We start from the raw sequence: 13,184 nt of genomic DNA on the forward strand, positions 1-13,184 counted from the left end.
TTAAAGTAAAAAAGCTCTTTTTCTTTTCCAGTTGGACTTTGTATGAGCTGGTTTTGTACAGTAGTCAATGCACATCATAATGCGTGTGAGACCACGTCTTCCAAGTGCCAGCAGACTAATGTGCAAGTTACCGCAACTTTGGCAGTGGGTCGGCACCCAAGTGGTGGCTGCAGAAGGGCAGATTGAAACTTCCTATCACCTTAAGAATTATTTTTTATTTCAAAATTAGGAAAGACATTGCTGGTTAATGCATTGAAGTGTTGTGGAAAACCTGAGTGTTCACGTTTTCTTTATAGAATTGTAGTTGGCAGTTCTGTATTGAAAGCGTTTCTGTAATTTTTTTTATGAAATGTACCTGTGGTCTCCCTTTTATTTCTTTTTACATCCATTATTAGGATCAGGTCATGTTGAGATATACCATGTTGTACATGTATTGTTTCAGGAGCTTCAGAGTGAAGCAACTTATTTCTATAAATCAGGTAAGTTCAAGTTGAGGTAGTTTAGCATGCAGGTACAGCAGGCAGTTAGGAAAGCAAATGACATGTTGGCCTTTATTGCAAGGGGGTTGGAGTTCAAGAGTAAGGAAGTCTTACTACAATTGTACAGGGCTTTGGTGAGACCTCACCTGGAGTAGTGTGAACAGTTTTGGTCTCTTTACCTAAGGAAGGATATACTTGCCTTAGAGGTGGTGCAAGACAATTCATTAAATTGATTCCTGGGATGAGAGGGTTGTCCTATGAGGAGAGGTTGAGTAGAATGGGCCTATACTCTCTGGAGTTTAGAAGAATGAGAGGTGATCTCATTGAAACATATAAGATTCTGAGGGGGCTTGACAGGGTAAATGCTGAGAAGTTGTTTCCCCTGGCTGGAGAGTCTAGAACTAGAGGGCATAATCGCAGGATAAGGGGTCGGTCTTTTAGGACTAGATGAGGAGGAATTTATTAACCAAGGGTTGTGGATCTTTGGAATTCTCTACCCCAGAGAGCTGTGGCTGCTCAGTCATTGAGTATATTCAAGGCTGAGATGGATAGATTTTTGGACTCTAGGGGAATCAAGGGATATGGGGATCGGGCAGGAAAGTGGAGTTGATCAGCCATGATCTTATTGAATGGCGGAGCAGGCTCGAGGGACTGTATGGCCTACTGCTCCTATTTCTTGTGTTCTTGCGTATGCTATGCTGTGTATAGTTTCAAGAGACCCACGGTGAAGTGGCAATTAAATTAATTTAACAAAATCAGATCTCTTTGGATTAGCAGTTAGTCCAGAAAGACAACCTTTTGATTGGATGGCTGTGTGTGCTTATACTTGGTTTATTCTTACTATATTTTAGTTTGTGAGTTTTACCTATATCTGTCGTGACTTGTAGTGTTGGTGGGTATTGTCATGGTAGCTGTTTCTGCGGTTATGTTAAAAATTGGCATTACTATTAGAAGTTGCACACAATACAATTTACTGTTGCCAAAACAGAATATGTTGCTAGGTCTTGATCACTTGTTTTTTTTCTGGATGTTCCATAAATTGGCATCTTGGTCAGAAGTTACACACAGTCCAGTTTCCTGTTGGCCAAATTTGTGTGTTGTCACAATAGCATTTTTGTGATGGTGTTCTAAACTGCCATTGTCAGAAATCAGTCTTGATCTTGGTGCCCGAAAGTGTTATACCCATAGAATATTTTACACACAGAAGGTCTGCTTTGATGTGCATGATGCAGTATTTGAATATGGCAGCAGTTACTGCCATGTGAGAAAAAAAGGTTTTGTTGAAACTATGATGCTAGACTCAAATTGCCACGTCACTGTGTGGCAGTATTTTGTTAGAGGAAAGAAATCCTAGGTTATAAAAATGCCAAAAATACACAGCAGGACAGTCGCATCTGTAAAGCGAAAAGACAGACTGACATTTCGCATCTAATTCTTAACTGAATCATTCGTTCTGATGAAAGGTTACTCATCCAAAATGTCATAAACTGTCTTTTCTCTTTAGTTACTGAGACTGTCCTGAAGTCTACTGATATGCAACTATTGATTTCTTTTTATATTGCAGTAATGTTAACCTTTAGCTGTTGCAAGTTAAGCAGGGAAGTATAAGTTAATTTAAAGTGCCACTGGTTTGTTGGCCCTGCAGCAATGGTCAGTTTCAGGATGCTGTAATGAGACTTAAAGACGTGCCATTGCATACTGATTCATAAGTTTCAGAGAGCTTTAATCATTTGATAACGAGTGCTGGAAATAAGTAAGTTTGGCAAAGGAAAGCATCTGGGCCATACATCATCCTTTTTAATTGGTACAAATTCACAAGAGGTGAATTACTTTTGTCTTTTTTAGGTAAATATACCAACTATTGTGTGTCATCGATACCTCACAAACAGCAGTGAGGTGAATGACCTAGTTAATTTGTTTTCTTTTTGTGGACTTGGTTGAGGGAGGAATGTTGGCCAAGACACTGGGAGAATTCACTGTTTTCAGACTGTTTCATGGATCTTTAACATCCACTAGAATAAGCGGACAGTACTTCTGCTTCTAGTTTCTGCTGAAGGACTGCACCTTAGTACTGCTACCATGTCAGTCCAGACTATGCGCTGAATGAAGATGAAAATAATGAGCCAGATTTTGCTGTAGCAGGACATCTGATGGCGTCTGCTGATAGTTAGACTTGCCCCTGCGCCCTTCAGCTCAAAACGTTTTTGCCCACTAAGTTGCTGATTGTGCGAGCTGATAACGTCGCAACGAGGGAAACAGGGCATCTGGGACCTGAGTGAACAGGGCAAGCAACAGGGTATCTCCTTAACTAATCGGATTGAAGGATTTAGAAATAAACAGCGGAGGGGCTGAGAAGGAAATGTAAATTAGTGTGGCTGAATTCAATGTCAAACCAGGTACAGAAAGGGAATGAAAAATTGGATTAAGAGAAAAAAGACAGAAAGGAAAAGTAAAAAAAAATGTAAATTTAAATTTGACGTTGTTAAAATCTCCAAGAGCAATTAATACCTAAAGGAATGAGATGCCACACTTGTAATGGTTAATTTTCAGAGGTAGATTGGCAGCATTTAACACTTAACACGTCATTAAAAGGGTACATACGCTTGTAATGACAAGACTTGACTTTCTGTGGCGAGTTTAGTTTGTATCTACCGCACAAGTAGAGCAACTTTGACATTCAGTGCATATCAGTGATGAGGCAGACTGCAAAATGCAGTTTACGTGAAGCTAACTGCGTAGCGGTGCAACTTGAACAGCAACTTTTGGATATTGGGAGTTAACTGCGCATCTGCTCCTCGTCTGAAGTTGCTGTACCATTTATGCGCAAATAACAACGAGCGCCATTAGCCCCACTGTTACCTTGACAGCAAAATCTGGCCTGATCTTTTTTTAAAAAATAAATAAATTTTTGCCTGAGAGACGCTCCACGAAGATTAACTATACATTGTATTTTATGCGTTACATGGTATGATTCTGTCATAACAGTGTATCCTCTAACTTTGCAGGACCATGGGACATCTGGTATTTATAATGTACTTGTCTTCATTCTTCAGCGGTCTCTTATTTCTATCATCCATTGAGGGCAGTGCTGTGTGGAGGGGCGGGGAGGCGGCAGGGTTGGGTGGCTTCCACCATGAGAGCAGACAAAGGAGCTTCAACTAAATTTTTAGCTTTCACAATTTGCCTTGCTGTTCCAGTTGAACAGTATAAATTACTGTCATGTTAGTAAGATGCAACTATTACCTGATGAGTATGCAAATAGAGCATAATTGCACTGAATCTGCCAGCTTCAAGGTGGCCTAGATATTGAGTTTTGTGGCTGCAGTGAACAGCCTGCTAATTTTCTCAGATTTTATTGATCCATTATTTTAACCAGATTGATGTGTTTGTTAAACAGGAAACAGAGGAATTTCAAAGACTCTGCTGTCTTTGTCTGTCTGGCTCTCTCTGTCTGGCTCTGATCTCTGATGTTCTCTCTCCGCCTTCCCCCCCCCCCCCCTCCCCCTCCCCAGCCCCCTCTGCTCTTGCTGTTTTGCTTCTCTGTCTTTTTCTTTGTTCTCTTTGGTAACAAACAAATAGACTGGAGAACAGTCATTTTACAATTTAGATTACATTTAGTTCTTATGACTGACATAATTTTAAAAGGAATTAAATAAGTATTTGAAAAGGAAGAGTAAAAGTGATGTAAGGAGTGGGTAGAGAAATGTGAATCGAGTAGATGGCTCTAGTTGAATAGCTCGCACCAGTACAGACATTATGAACTGTATGCCACCCCCTGTGCTATAATTTCTACGAGGAGTAATCTTGAATTCCAAGAACATTGCTGCTAATTGTGCATTTTTAAGTTTTTAAGTTGTATTGTGGACTTGCATCCCTTTGGCTTTTGTTTTGCCCATGTTTCTGTTATGGGAAAAGCCTGTTTTTGAAAATTCTCCCCTACAATTCTGCAGAGGTGCAGTGCGAAATGAGTTGGAGCAGTGTCAACTCTGTTTGCAATGAGAGAGAATCCACAGCTTAAAAGCTTCCCCAAATGTAATACATATATTGGCAATCTCACCGACCACAGGGATGGCCGATATAGGAAATTGGAAACCAGGCACTCCTCTGCAGTTGGATTGGAGGTGGACTAGAAGGAGCTTTCTCTGATCTTGGAGTGCTTGACACTGGATATCCAGAGTGTTCCATTCTCCACCACTGACTAACATGTCCTCACCTAATTTGAGCACAAGCAATAACCCATTCCAGGCTGATGTCACAGAACTGGAAATAGGTTTCTCTCAATCAACTCCTACTCCTGTTTCCAGACTTTGTGCCTGAAATTTTACATGTTTTGAACTTAATAAAACTGATTACTTCAAAAAGCCAAAGAACTTTACGTTAGTTCAAGGGGATTTACTTTTGGTGAATGAAAATATGCTGAATTTGCAAAATATCTTTGGTTGGAGGGGGATTCAAATTGGGATCATGTGGCTTCAAGGTTGATTTTGAGACCGTTTATAGGTTACCATCAGTCCTAAAAGTAACCTTTTGGTCGCTTCCTATTTTTACTGCTGGAGAAGAATATACACTGAACTGTTCTCAAGAAAAGTTGTCTTTTTTTCAGGCTACATGAGAAGGAGATTGAACAGTATATTCCTGATCGTTACCTTGGTTATGATAAAACAGTTTCTTCCCGTTCTTTCTCCTTAGACTGACATCAGAGAATGGCCACTTACTCTGAATTTGGATTCCAAGAGGCTGAGTTGGTGCTGCGTTCAAGCAGTGGTAATAATCAAACACAAGGTCAGGAAATGCAGCAATTGCATGATGACGTGGAAATGAAAAGCACTGGCTTAAGTGGGACTGATTCAAATGGAAATGAATTTTTAGAGAGCTCAAGCAGTAGTGCCAGCCAAAATGGAAAAGATTTAACTTTACTCTTGGATTCATCAGAGAACAACAAATGGTAGGAGACTGCACAATTGTATTTAAAGCAATAGAACGTACTCTTTGCTGCTCCAGTTTTTAAAGGGCTGTGCTACCAGAAGTGGGGGATTTAGTTGTGTTGTGGTGCAACATTTCTGCCTGTCAATCCAACTGTAAATCTTATTGATATTTTCACCAATTTACACTGGACTTTCACTTTGAAAATTGGCTTGTTGGATGTTTCATTTATGGAATTACACTGAATACACTTCAAAAGATGTGATTTGACAAGTGACTTTAATCATCAATTGCTAAAATTTCATTTGATACTTTTGTTGATCTTTGAGCTAAATAACTAACAGATTGAAACAATTAGAAGTAGTAAGAACATATTTCCAACCACTGCAGTATTTTGCTTTTTGTTTATCAATTAGAAGCAGCATTTTTTAATTGGCCAAGTTCCAAAACAAAGATGAGAGAATCTTTTAGAAATTCAGCAGGCACCGCCACTGTCTCCCTTCCTCTTCTTCCTCCTCCACTACCACCCCCTTGTCTCTTGTCGCCCACCCCAAAAAGTCTCAACTTTGAATTCTAACTGTTGATAAACGACTATCTTTTACCTACTACTTTTATTTATGGGTAGACCTTAATGGGATTCTTCTTGATAGGCAAATGTATAACTAGTTCAGGCAGAATATAGTGAGTAACAATGCAAACAGGAAATTGCATAATAATGGAGCAATATCCACATTGAAATTAATGTCTTTTTGGAAATTTATTTTGTTACTTTGTGTGTTTTTGCTGCATACACCAAAATGTGTGCTCTCAAATCACCTGTAGTATTCTAATGCATGCTGAATGTGTTGGACCATAGTGACTTGCATTTTTGTGACATGTGCCTACTTCGCCAGGTACAATGTGCAAAGTAATTATCAAAGTCAATAAATATGAAAGTTCAAGTTGTTACTCCTAAAATCGAGAATGGGTGCAGTTTCACATAGCAACTATATGTTCAGCAACAGACGCTATTGTCCGGTTCAACCTGATGATATCTGTTGATCGAATATTTGACAATTGTTCAGCGTGTTGCTTTTGATGTGCATAGTGAACTAGACCAGAGTAGTGGGATGTGGCTTTGCACCCAGTCTAGCTTTCCCCACCCCCTTTTCCTGACAGTGCACCTGATGAGCTCTTGATCTATGCTAAATGGAGGTCATGCACTTTCCCACATGGAAGGAAAAGTGCAAGGAAGAGCCATCCAGATTGGTCTTGCATACTTCCTAATGGCAGGTCTCATAGCAGCATTCTTGGAGGTGGAGAAGCAGCTCACCAGCATGTGATGCAGGGAGATCAAGGAAGAAGACAGAAACACTTCTTCTCCTCTCTCCCAAAAAAAATCAGATCCATTCATGTTTGCCTTGTGCTGTTTGGCTATTATTTTACTGTGCATCACTCTTGTTTTTAACTTGATTTCAGTGCTGAATTATTCCACTACTTTCTATTAGTTACTTCAAACAAAGTTGTATTTCTTCTAATGTTTCAGATGTGGCAAATTTAAGTGATGTGGAGCTCAATTTCACTGTGTCTTTTCCAATGTTTAGTGTATTGGAGATAAATTTGAATTGAGTTCTCCTTTTGAAAAATCCATATTCATAATTTGGAGAAGTAATGTGTGGTATAAATGTTTAGACTGGTTTAATTTTATAGGCCACCAACTAGTGGGAAGGATATATAGGAGCAAATTTGCAGGGAAATTACAGAGAGGTTCGCTAGTGCTGGGGGGGAGGGTTTCACCTAATTTGGCAGGGGGATGGGCACCAGGATGTAGCAATGGAAAGGAGAAACAAGGGGCACAAAGAATCGGGGGAGAAAAATAGCACTAAAGCAAGTAATAGTACAGTATTAGGTGGGATCAGACTAAGAGAGAGTACAAGAAAGTCTAAGACTGGTTTGCGGTGCATGTGTGTAAACGCACGAAGCGTGGTAAACAAGGTTGGTGAGCTGCAGGTGCAAATAGCCACATCGGAATACGATGTTGTGGCGATAACGGAGACCAGGCTCAAAAAAAGGGCAGGATTAGATACTAAATAATCCTGGATACAAGGTGTTTAGGGAAGGAAAGAAAGGAGGGGTGTGGGTGGCAGAATTGATTAAAGAGAATATTGCAGTACTAGAGAGAGAGGATATCTTGGAGGGGTTAAGGACAGAATCTATTTGGTTAGAGTTAAGAAATAAAAGAGGTGCCATTGCACTACTGGGTGTATTCTATAGGCTGCCAACTAGTGGGAAAGATTTAGAGGAGCAAATTTGCAGGGAAATTAGAGAGGTGCAAAAGCTATAGAGTAGTGATAAGTGGGGACTTCAACTAATAGACTAGGATAACAATAATAATATAAGGGGTCCAGAGGTGGAGGAATTTTTGAAATGTGTCCAGGATGACTTTCTTAACCAGTACATTTCTGGCCCAACGAGGAAGGATGCATTGCTGGACTTGGTTCTAGGGAATGAGGTGGAGCAAGTGTCAGTGGGAGAGCATTTAGGGAGCAGCAGTCATAGTTTCATAAGCTTTAGAATAGCTATGGAAAAGGTCATGGACCACTCTAAAGTAAAAATACTCAATTGGAGGAGGGCCAATTTCAATGTGATAAGAACAGATCTGGCCCAGGTAAATTGGAATCAAAGATTGGCATGCAAAACTGTAATTTAACAGTGGGTGGCCTTTAAGGAAGAGATGGTTCGGGTACAGTCTAGGCATGTTCCCACGATGCAGAAAGTTAAGGCAACTTAAAGCCAGAGCTCCCTGGATGACAAAAGAGATAGTAAGTAAGATGAAATGGAAAAAAGGGGCATATGACAGATGTCAGGTTGATAACACAAGTGAGAACCAGGCAGAATATAGAAAGTTCAGCGGGGAAGTGAAAAAGGAAATAAAAGAGGCAAAGAGAGAGTATGAGAATAGACTGGCGGCCAACATAAAAGGGAATCCAAAAGTCTTCTACAGGCATGTAAACAGTAAATGGGTAGTAAGAGGAGGAGTGGGGCTGATTAGGGACCAAAAAGGAGATCTACTCATGGAGGCAGAAGGGATGGCTGAATTACTAAATGAGTACTTTGCATCTGTCTATATCAAGGAAGAAGATGCTGCCAGGGTCTCAGTAAAGGAAGATATAGTTGAGATACTGGATAAGCTAAAAATTGATAAAGAAGAGGTACTAGGAAGGCCAGCTGTACTTGAAGTAGATAAGTCACCCGGTCCGGATGGAATGCATCCTCGGTTGCTGAGGGAAGTAAGGGTGGAAATTGTGGAGGTACAGGACATAATCTTCCAAACATCCGTAGATACAGGGGTGGTGCTGGAGGACTGGAGATTGAAAATGTTCCACCCTTGTTCAAAAAGGGTATAAGGATAAACCCAGCAAATATAGGCCAGTCAGTTTAACCTCAGTGGTGGGGAAACTTTTAGAAACAATAATCTGGGACAGAATTAACGGTCACTTGGACAAGTGTGGATTGATTAGGGAAAGCCGGCATGGATTTGTTAAAGTCAAATCGTGTTTAACTAACCTGATGGCGATTTTTATGAGGTAACAGAGAGGGTAGATCAGGGCAATGTAGTTGATGTGGTGTGTATGGACTTTCAAAAGACATTTGATAAAGTGCCGCACAGTAGGCTTATCATCAAGGTTGCGGCCCATGGAATAAAGGGGGCAGTAGCAACATGGATACAGAATTGGCTACGGAACAGGAAATAGAGAGTAGTGGTGAACGGTTGCTTTTCGGACTGGAGGGAGGCGTTCAGTGGTGTTCCCCAGGGGTCAGTGTTGGGATCGCTGCTTTTCTTGATATCTATTAATGTCATGGACTTGGGTGTACAGGGCACAATTTCAAAATTTGCAGATGACACAAAACTTGGAAAGGTAGTAAACCGTGAGGAGGATAGTGATCGACTTCAAGAGGATTTTGACAGGCTGGTGACATGGGCGGATACGTGGCAGATGAAATTTAACACAGAAAAATGTTAAGTGATACATTTCGAAGAACGAGGAGAGGCAATATAAACTAGAGGGCACAATTCTAAAAGGGGTACAGGAACAGAGAGATCTGGGGATATATGTGCACAAATTGTTGGCAGGGCAGGTTGGGGAAGTGGTTAAAAAAGCATATGGGATCCTGGGCTTATTAATAGAGGCATAGAGTACAATGGTATGGAAGTCATGATGAACCTTTATAAAACATTGGTTCAGCCACAACTGGAGTTTTGTATCCAGTTCTGGGCAACGCGCTTTAGAAAAGATGTGAAGGCCTTAGAAAGGGTGCAGAACAGATTTACTTGAATGATTCCAGGGATGAGGGACTTCAGTTACGTGGATAGACTGGAGAAGCTGGGGCTGTTCTCCTTGGAACAGGGATGGTTGCGAGGAGATTTGATAGAGGTATTCAAAATCATCAAGGATCTAGATAGAGAGAAACTGTTCCCATTGGCGGAAGGGTCAAGGGCCAGAGGACGTAGATTTAAGGTGATTGGCAAAAGAACCAAAGGTGACATGAAGAAAAACTTTTTTACACAGCGAGTGGTTAGGATCTGAATGCACTGCCCGAGGGGGTGGTGGAGGCAGATTCAATCATGGCCTTCAAAGAGGAACTGGATAAGTACTTGAAAGGAAAACATTTGCAGGGCTATGGGGAAAGGGCGGGGGAGTGGGACTAGCTGGATTGCTCTTGCATAGAGCCGGCACGGACTCGATGGGCCGAATTGCCGCCTCCTGTGTTGTAACCTTTGATTCTATGATATATAAAATATAAATTGGGTGCATGACTATTCTGTAGCTATCAAATTGTAGTTAATGTACTTTGTTTTCTTTTTATATATAACATTTTCAAATATGGTATTCTTATGTTTGTGTAATTTCTGAAGTACTAATACAAAGAAGAGAAAACGAAGATGTGCCGATGTATATATCCGAAATAAGAGGCTTCCTTTCACGTCCCTCTCATTTGAAAAATGTGAACCTACGGCCAGGTTGGTTCCAAGTCATTTTTACTCATGTATTTAAAGTAATATCGATATACATTATTGAGGTTTGGCATTTTTTTTCCATCTGGCTAATGCAAGTTTTGCTACATTGGTTTTTTTTTTCCAGTACTTATTGTTTCATTAAAAAATTGGTGATCTGTTTGCTGTATATGCATGTGACTTGCATTTACAGTCTTTCTGAATAAACTAGATCCCAATTAAGCACAGGTCCTTGTTATTATTGTATTGTCTTTCTGGGTATGTTGGAAAATTTATATTGACAGCCCTAATGTAACTCAAGATCATGGTGAATTATACATGTGTTGCCCTACATTTTGGCTTATAAGCTAGAAAATGTATGTAAAACTGCATGTTGAATGTATCAAAGTTAACGTGTTTGTGTGTGTGTGTGTGTGTGTGTGTGTGTGTGTGTTAGTACCACCACTGGCACGTTGTGGATTAGCGACAGCAATGTCCATCATATTAATTCCGCCACTCAACAATGTGATAAAAGGTCCAAGTTTAGCTCCCTCCTCCCAGCAGAAACCAGGCGATAGCGGAGTTAAAATTGTAGTAGTGGATTTACCGCCTGGCTTCCAGTCCACCGCCATGTTACCCTCCAGTGTGTTCATGGACAGCCAAAATGCCTGCCTGAATCAGGTGGGAGCTTCATGCAAATCAGGGTTCTATGACATAGATAGGACCCCGATACCATTTTAATGGCTGACTGGGTTGCGTGTTTGCCATGGACGCTTTGTTCAGTGAAACCTGGCAGAACAACAGAAGAGGCCTGAAAAGATAAGTGTTGAAATTATTTTTGTGGTGCCCAGAGGAGCAGGAGTGCTTCTCCGGGCTCCACAAGAATAATGCGGGTCAGTGCTGCCCAGGCTACTCCCCACTCCAAACCGAACCTACTTTTTCTCGGGCATTGTCTGCCTCCAGGCCGCTCGCTATTCTGCTGGTCCGCAAGAGGTGAGTTGCATCATGGGCCTGCATCTCGTAGCACAGGCTGGGAGGAAAAAGAGTGGAAGAGCTATAGTGGTAGGGGATTCTATCGTAAGGGGAACAGACAGGCGTTTCTGTGGCCGTAAACGTGACTCCAGGATGGTTTGTTGCCTCCCTGGTGCCAGGGTCATGGATGTCACTGAGCGGCTTCAGGGCATTCTCAAGGGGGAGGGTGAGCAGGCAGAGGTCGTGGTCCACATTGGGACCAACGACAGAGGTAGGAAGGGAGATGAGGTCCTGCATCAAGAATTTAGGGAGCTAGGTAGCAGATTAAAGAGCAGGACCTCAAAGGTTGTAATCTCTGGATTACTCCCAGTGCCACGGGCTAGTGAGTATAGAAATAGGAGGATAGAACAGATGAATGCGTGGCTAAAGAGTTGGTGCAGGAGGGAGGGTTTCAGTTTCCTGGATCACTGGGCCTGCTTCTGGGGAAGGTGGGACTTGTACAAGTCGGACGGGTTGCATCTGAACCAGAGCGGGACAAATATCCTTGCGGGGAGGTTTGCTAGCACTGTTGGGGCGGGTTTAAACTAACTTGGCAGGGGGATGGGATACAGAGTGGAGCTACAATAGGGGGTGATGTGCAGCCAAATATTGAGAAAAAAACAAGTCAGCTTGGAAGACAGGGCAAATATGTGAGGGCAAGGCTGGATGGCATCTATTTTAATGCAAGGAGTCTTGCGAATAAGGTGGATGAACTGAAGGTGTTGATAAACACATGGGAGTATGATATTGTTGCTGTCACAGAGACATGGTTGAGGGAGGGGCAAGACTGGCAGCTCAATATTCCGGGGTACAGAATCTTCAGGCGAGACAGAGGGGGAGGTATAAGAGGAGGGGGGGTCGCAATATTAATTAAAGAATCAATTACTGCCATAAGGAGGGATGATATATTAGCAGGTTCCTCTAATGAGGCCATATGGGTGGAGCTTAAAAACAAAAAGGGGGCAAGCACTTTGATGGGAGTGTACTATAGGCCCCCAAACAGTCAGGGGGAGATAGAGGAACAGATATGTAGGCAAATCTCAGAAAATTGTGCAAATAATAGGGTAATAATAGTGGGGGATTTCAACTTCTCCAATATTAACTGGGATACTCAGAGTGTAAAAGGCTTAGAGGGTACAAAATTCTTAACGTGCATCCAGGAGAGCTTTTTGAGCCAGCATGTAGAAAGTCCTACAAGAGAGGGGGCGGTACTGGACCTAATTCTAGGGAATGTGGCCGGCCAAGTGGAAGAAGTGCTAGTAGGTGAGCACTTTGGTGACAGTGACCATAATTTGGTGAGATTTAAGGTGGTCATGGAAAAGGACAGGGAGGGGCCAGAAATAAAGGTTCTAAATTGGGGGAAGGCCGATTTTAATAGGATAAGGCAGGATCTGGCCAAAATGGACTGGGTTCAGCTGCTTGTAGGAAAATCCGCATCGGAGCAATGGGAGTCTTTCAGAAGGGAGATTGAGACCATACAATGGCAACATGTTCCCGTAAAGGTCAAGGGTGGTTCCAAGAACTCCAGGGAACCTTGGATGTCAGGGGATATACGAGAATGGATTAGGAAAAAAAGGAGGGCTTTTGGCAGATACAAAAGGCTAAAGACGGAGGAAGCCCTAGAGGAGTACAAAAAGTGCAGGGGGATACTAAAAAAAGAAATTAGGAGATCAAGGAGGGGCCATGAAATAACACTGGCGAGCAAAATAAAGGAAAATCCTAAGATGTTTTATAAGTATATTAAGGGTAAGAGGATGACTAGGGAAAAAATAGGGCCCATTAGGGACAAAAATGGC

General features: G+C 41.7%; 1 protein-coding gene across 1 annotated transcript in view; it reads left to right on the forward strand.

The window, feature by feature from the left end:
- Positions 1–5,182: 5,182 nt before the first annotated feature.
- Positions 5,183–13,184, forward strand: part of per2 (period circadian clock 2) — a 66,347-nt gene continuing 58,345 nt past the window's right edge. Inside the window, exons 1-2 of the mRNA XM_067994689.1 lie at positions 5,183–5,424; positions 10,300–10,404. Of these exons, the coding sequence (XP_067850790.1) occupies positions 5,183–5,424; positions 10,300–10,404 (347 nt within the window). The remainder of the gene's footprint in view (positions 5,425–10,299; positions 10,405–13,184) is intronic.

This window comes from Heptranchias perlo, chromosome 13, assembly GCF_035084215.1.
Source record: "Heptranchias perlo isolate sHepPer1 chromosome 13, sHepPer1.hap1, whole genome shotgun sequence".
NCBI classification, from domain to species: Eukaryota; Metazoa; Chordata; class Chondrichthyes; order Hexanchiformes; family Hexanchidae; genus Heptranchias; species Heptranchias perlo.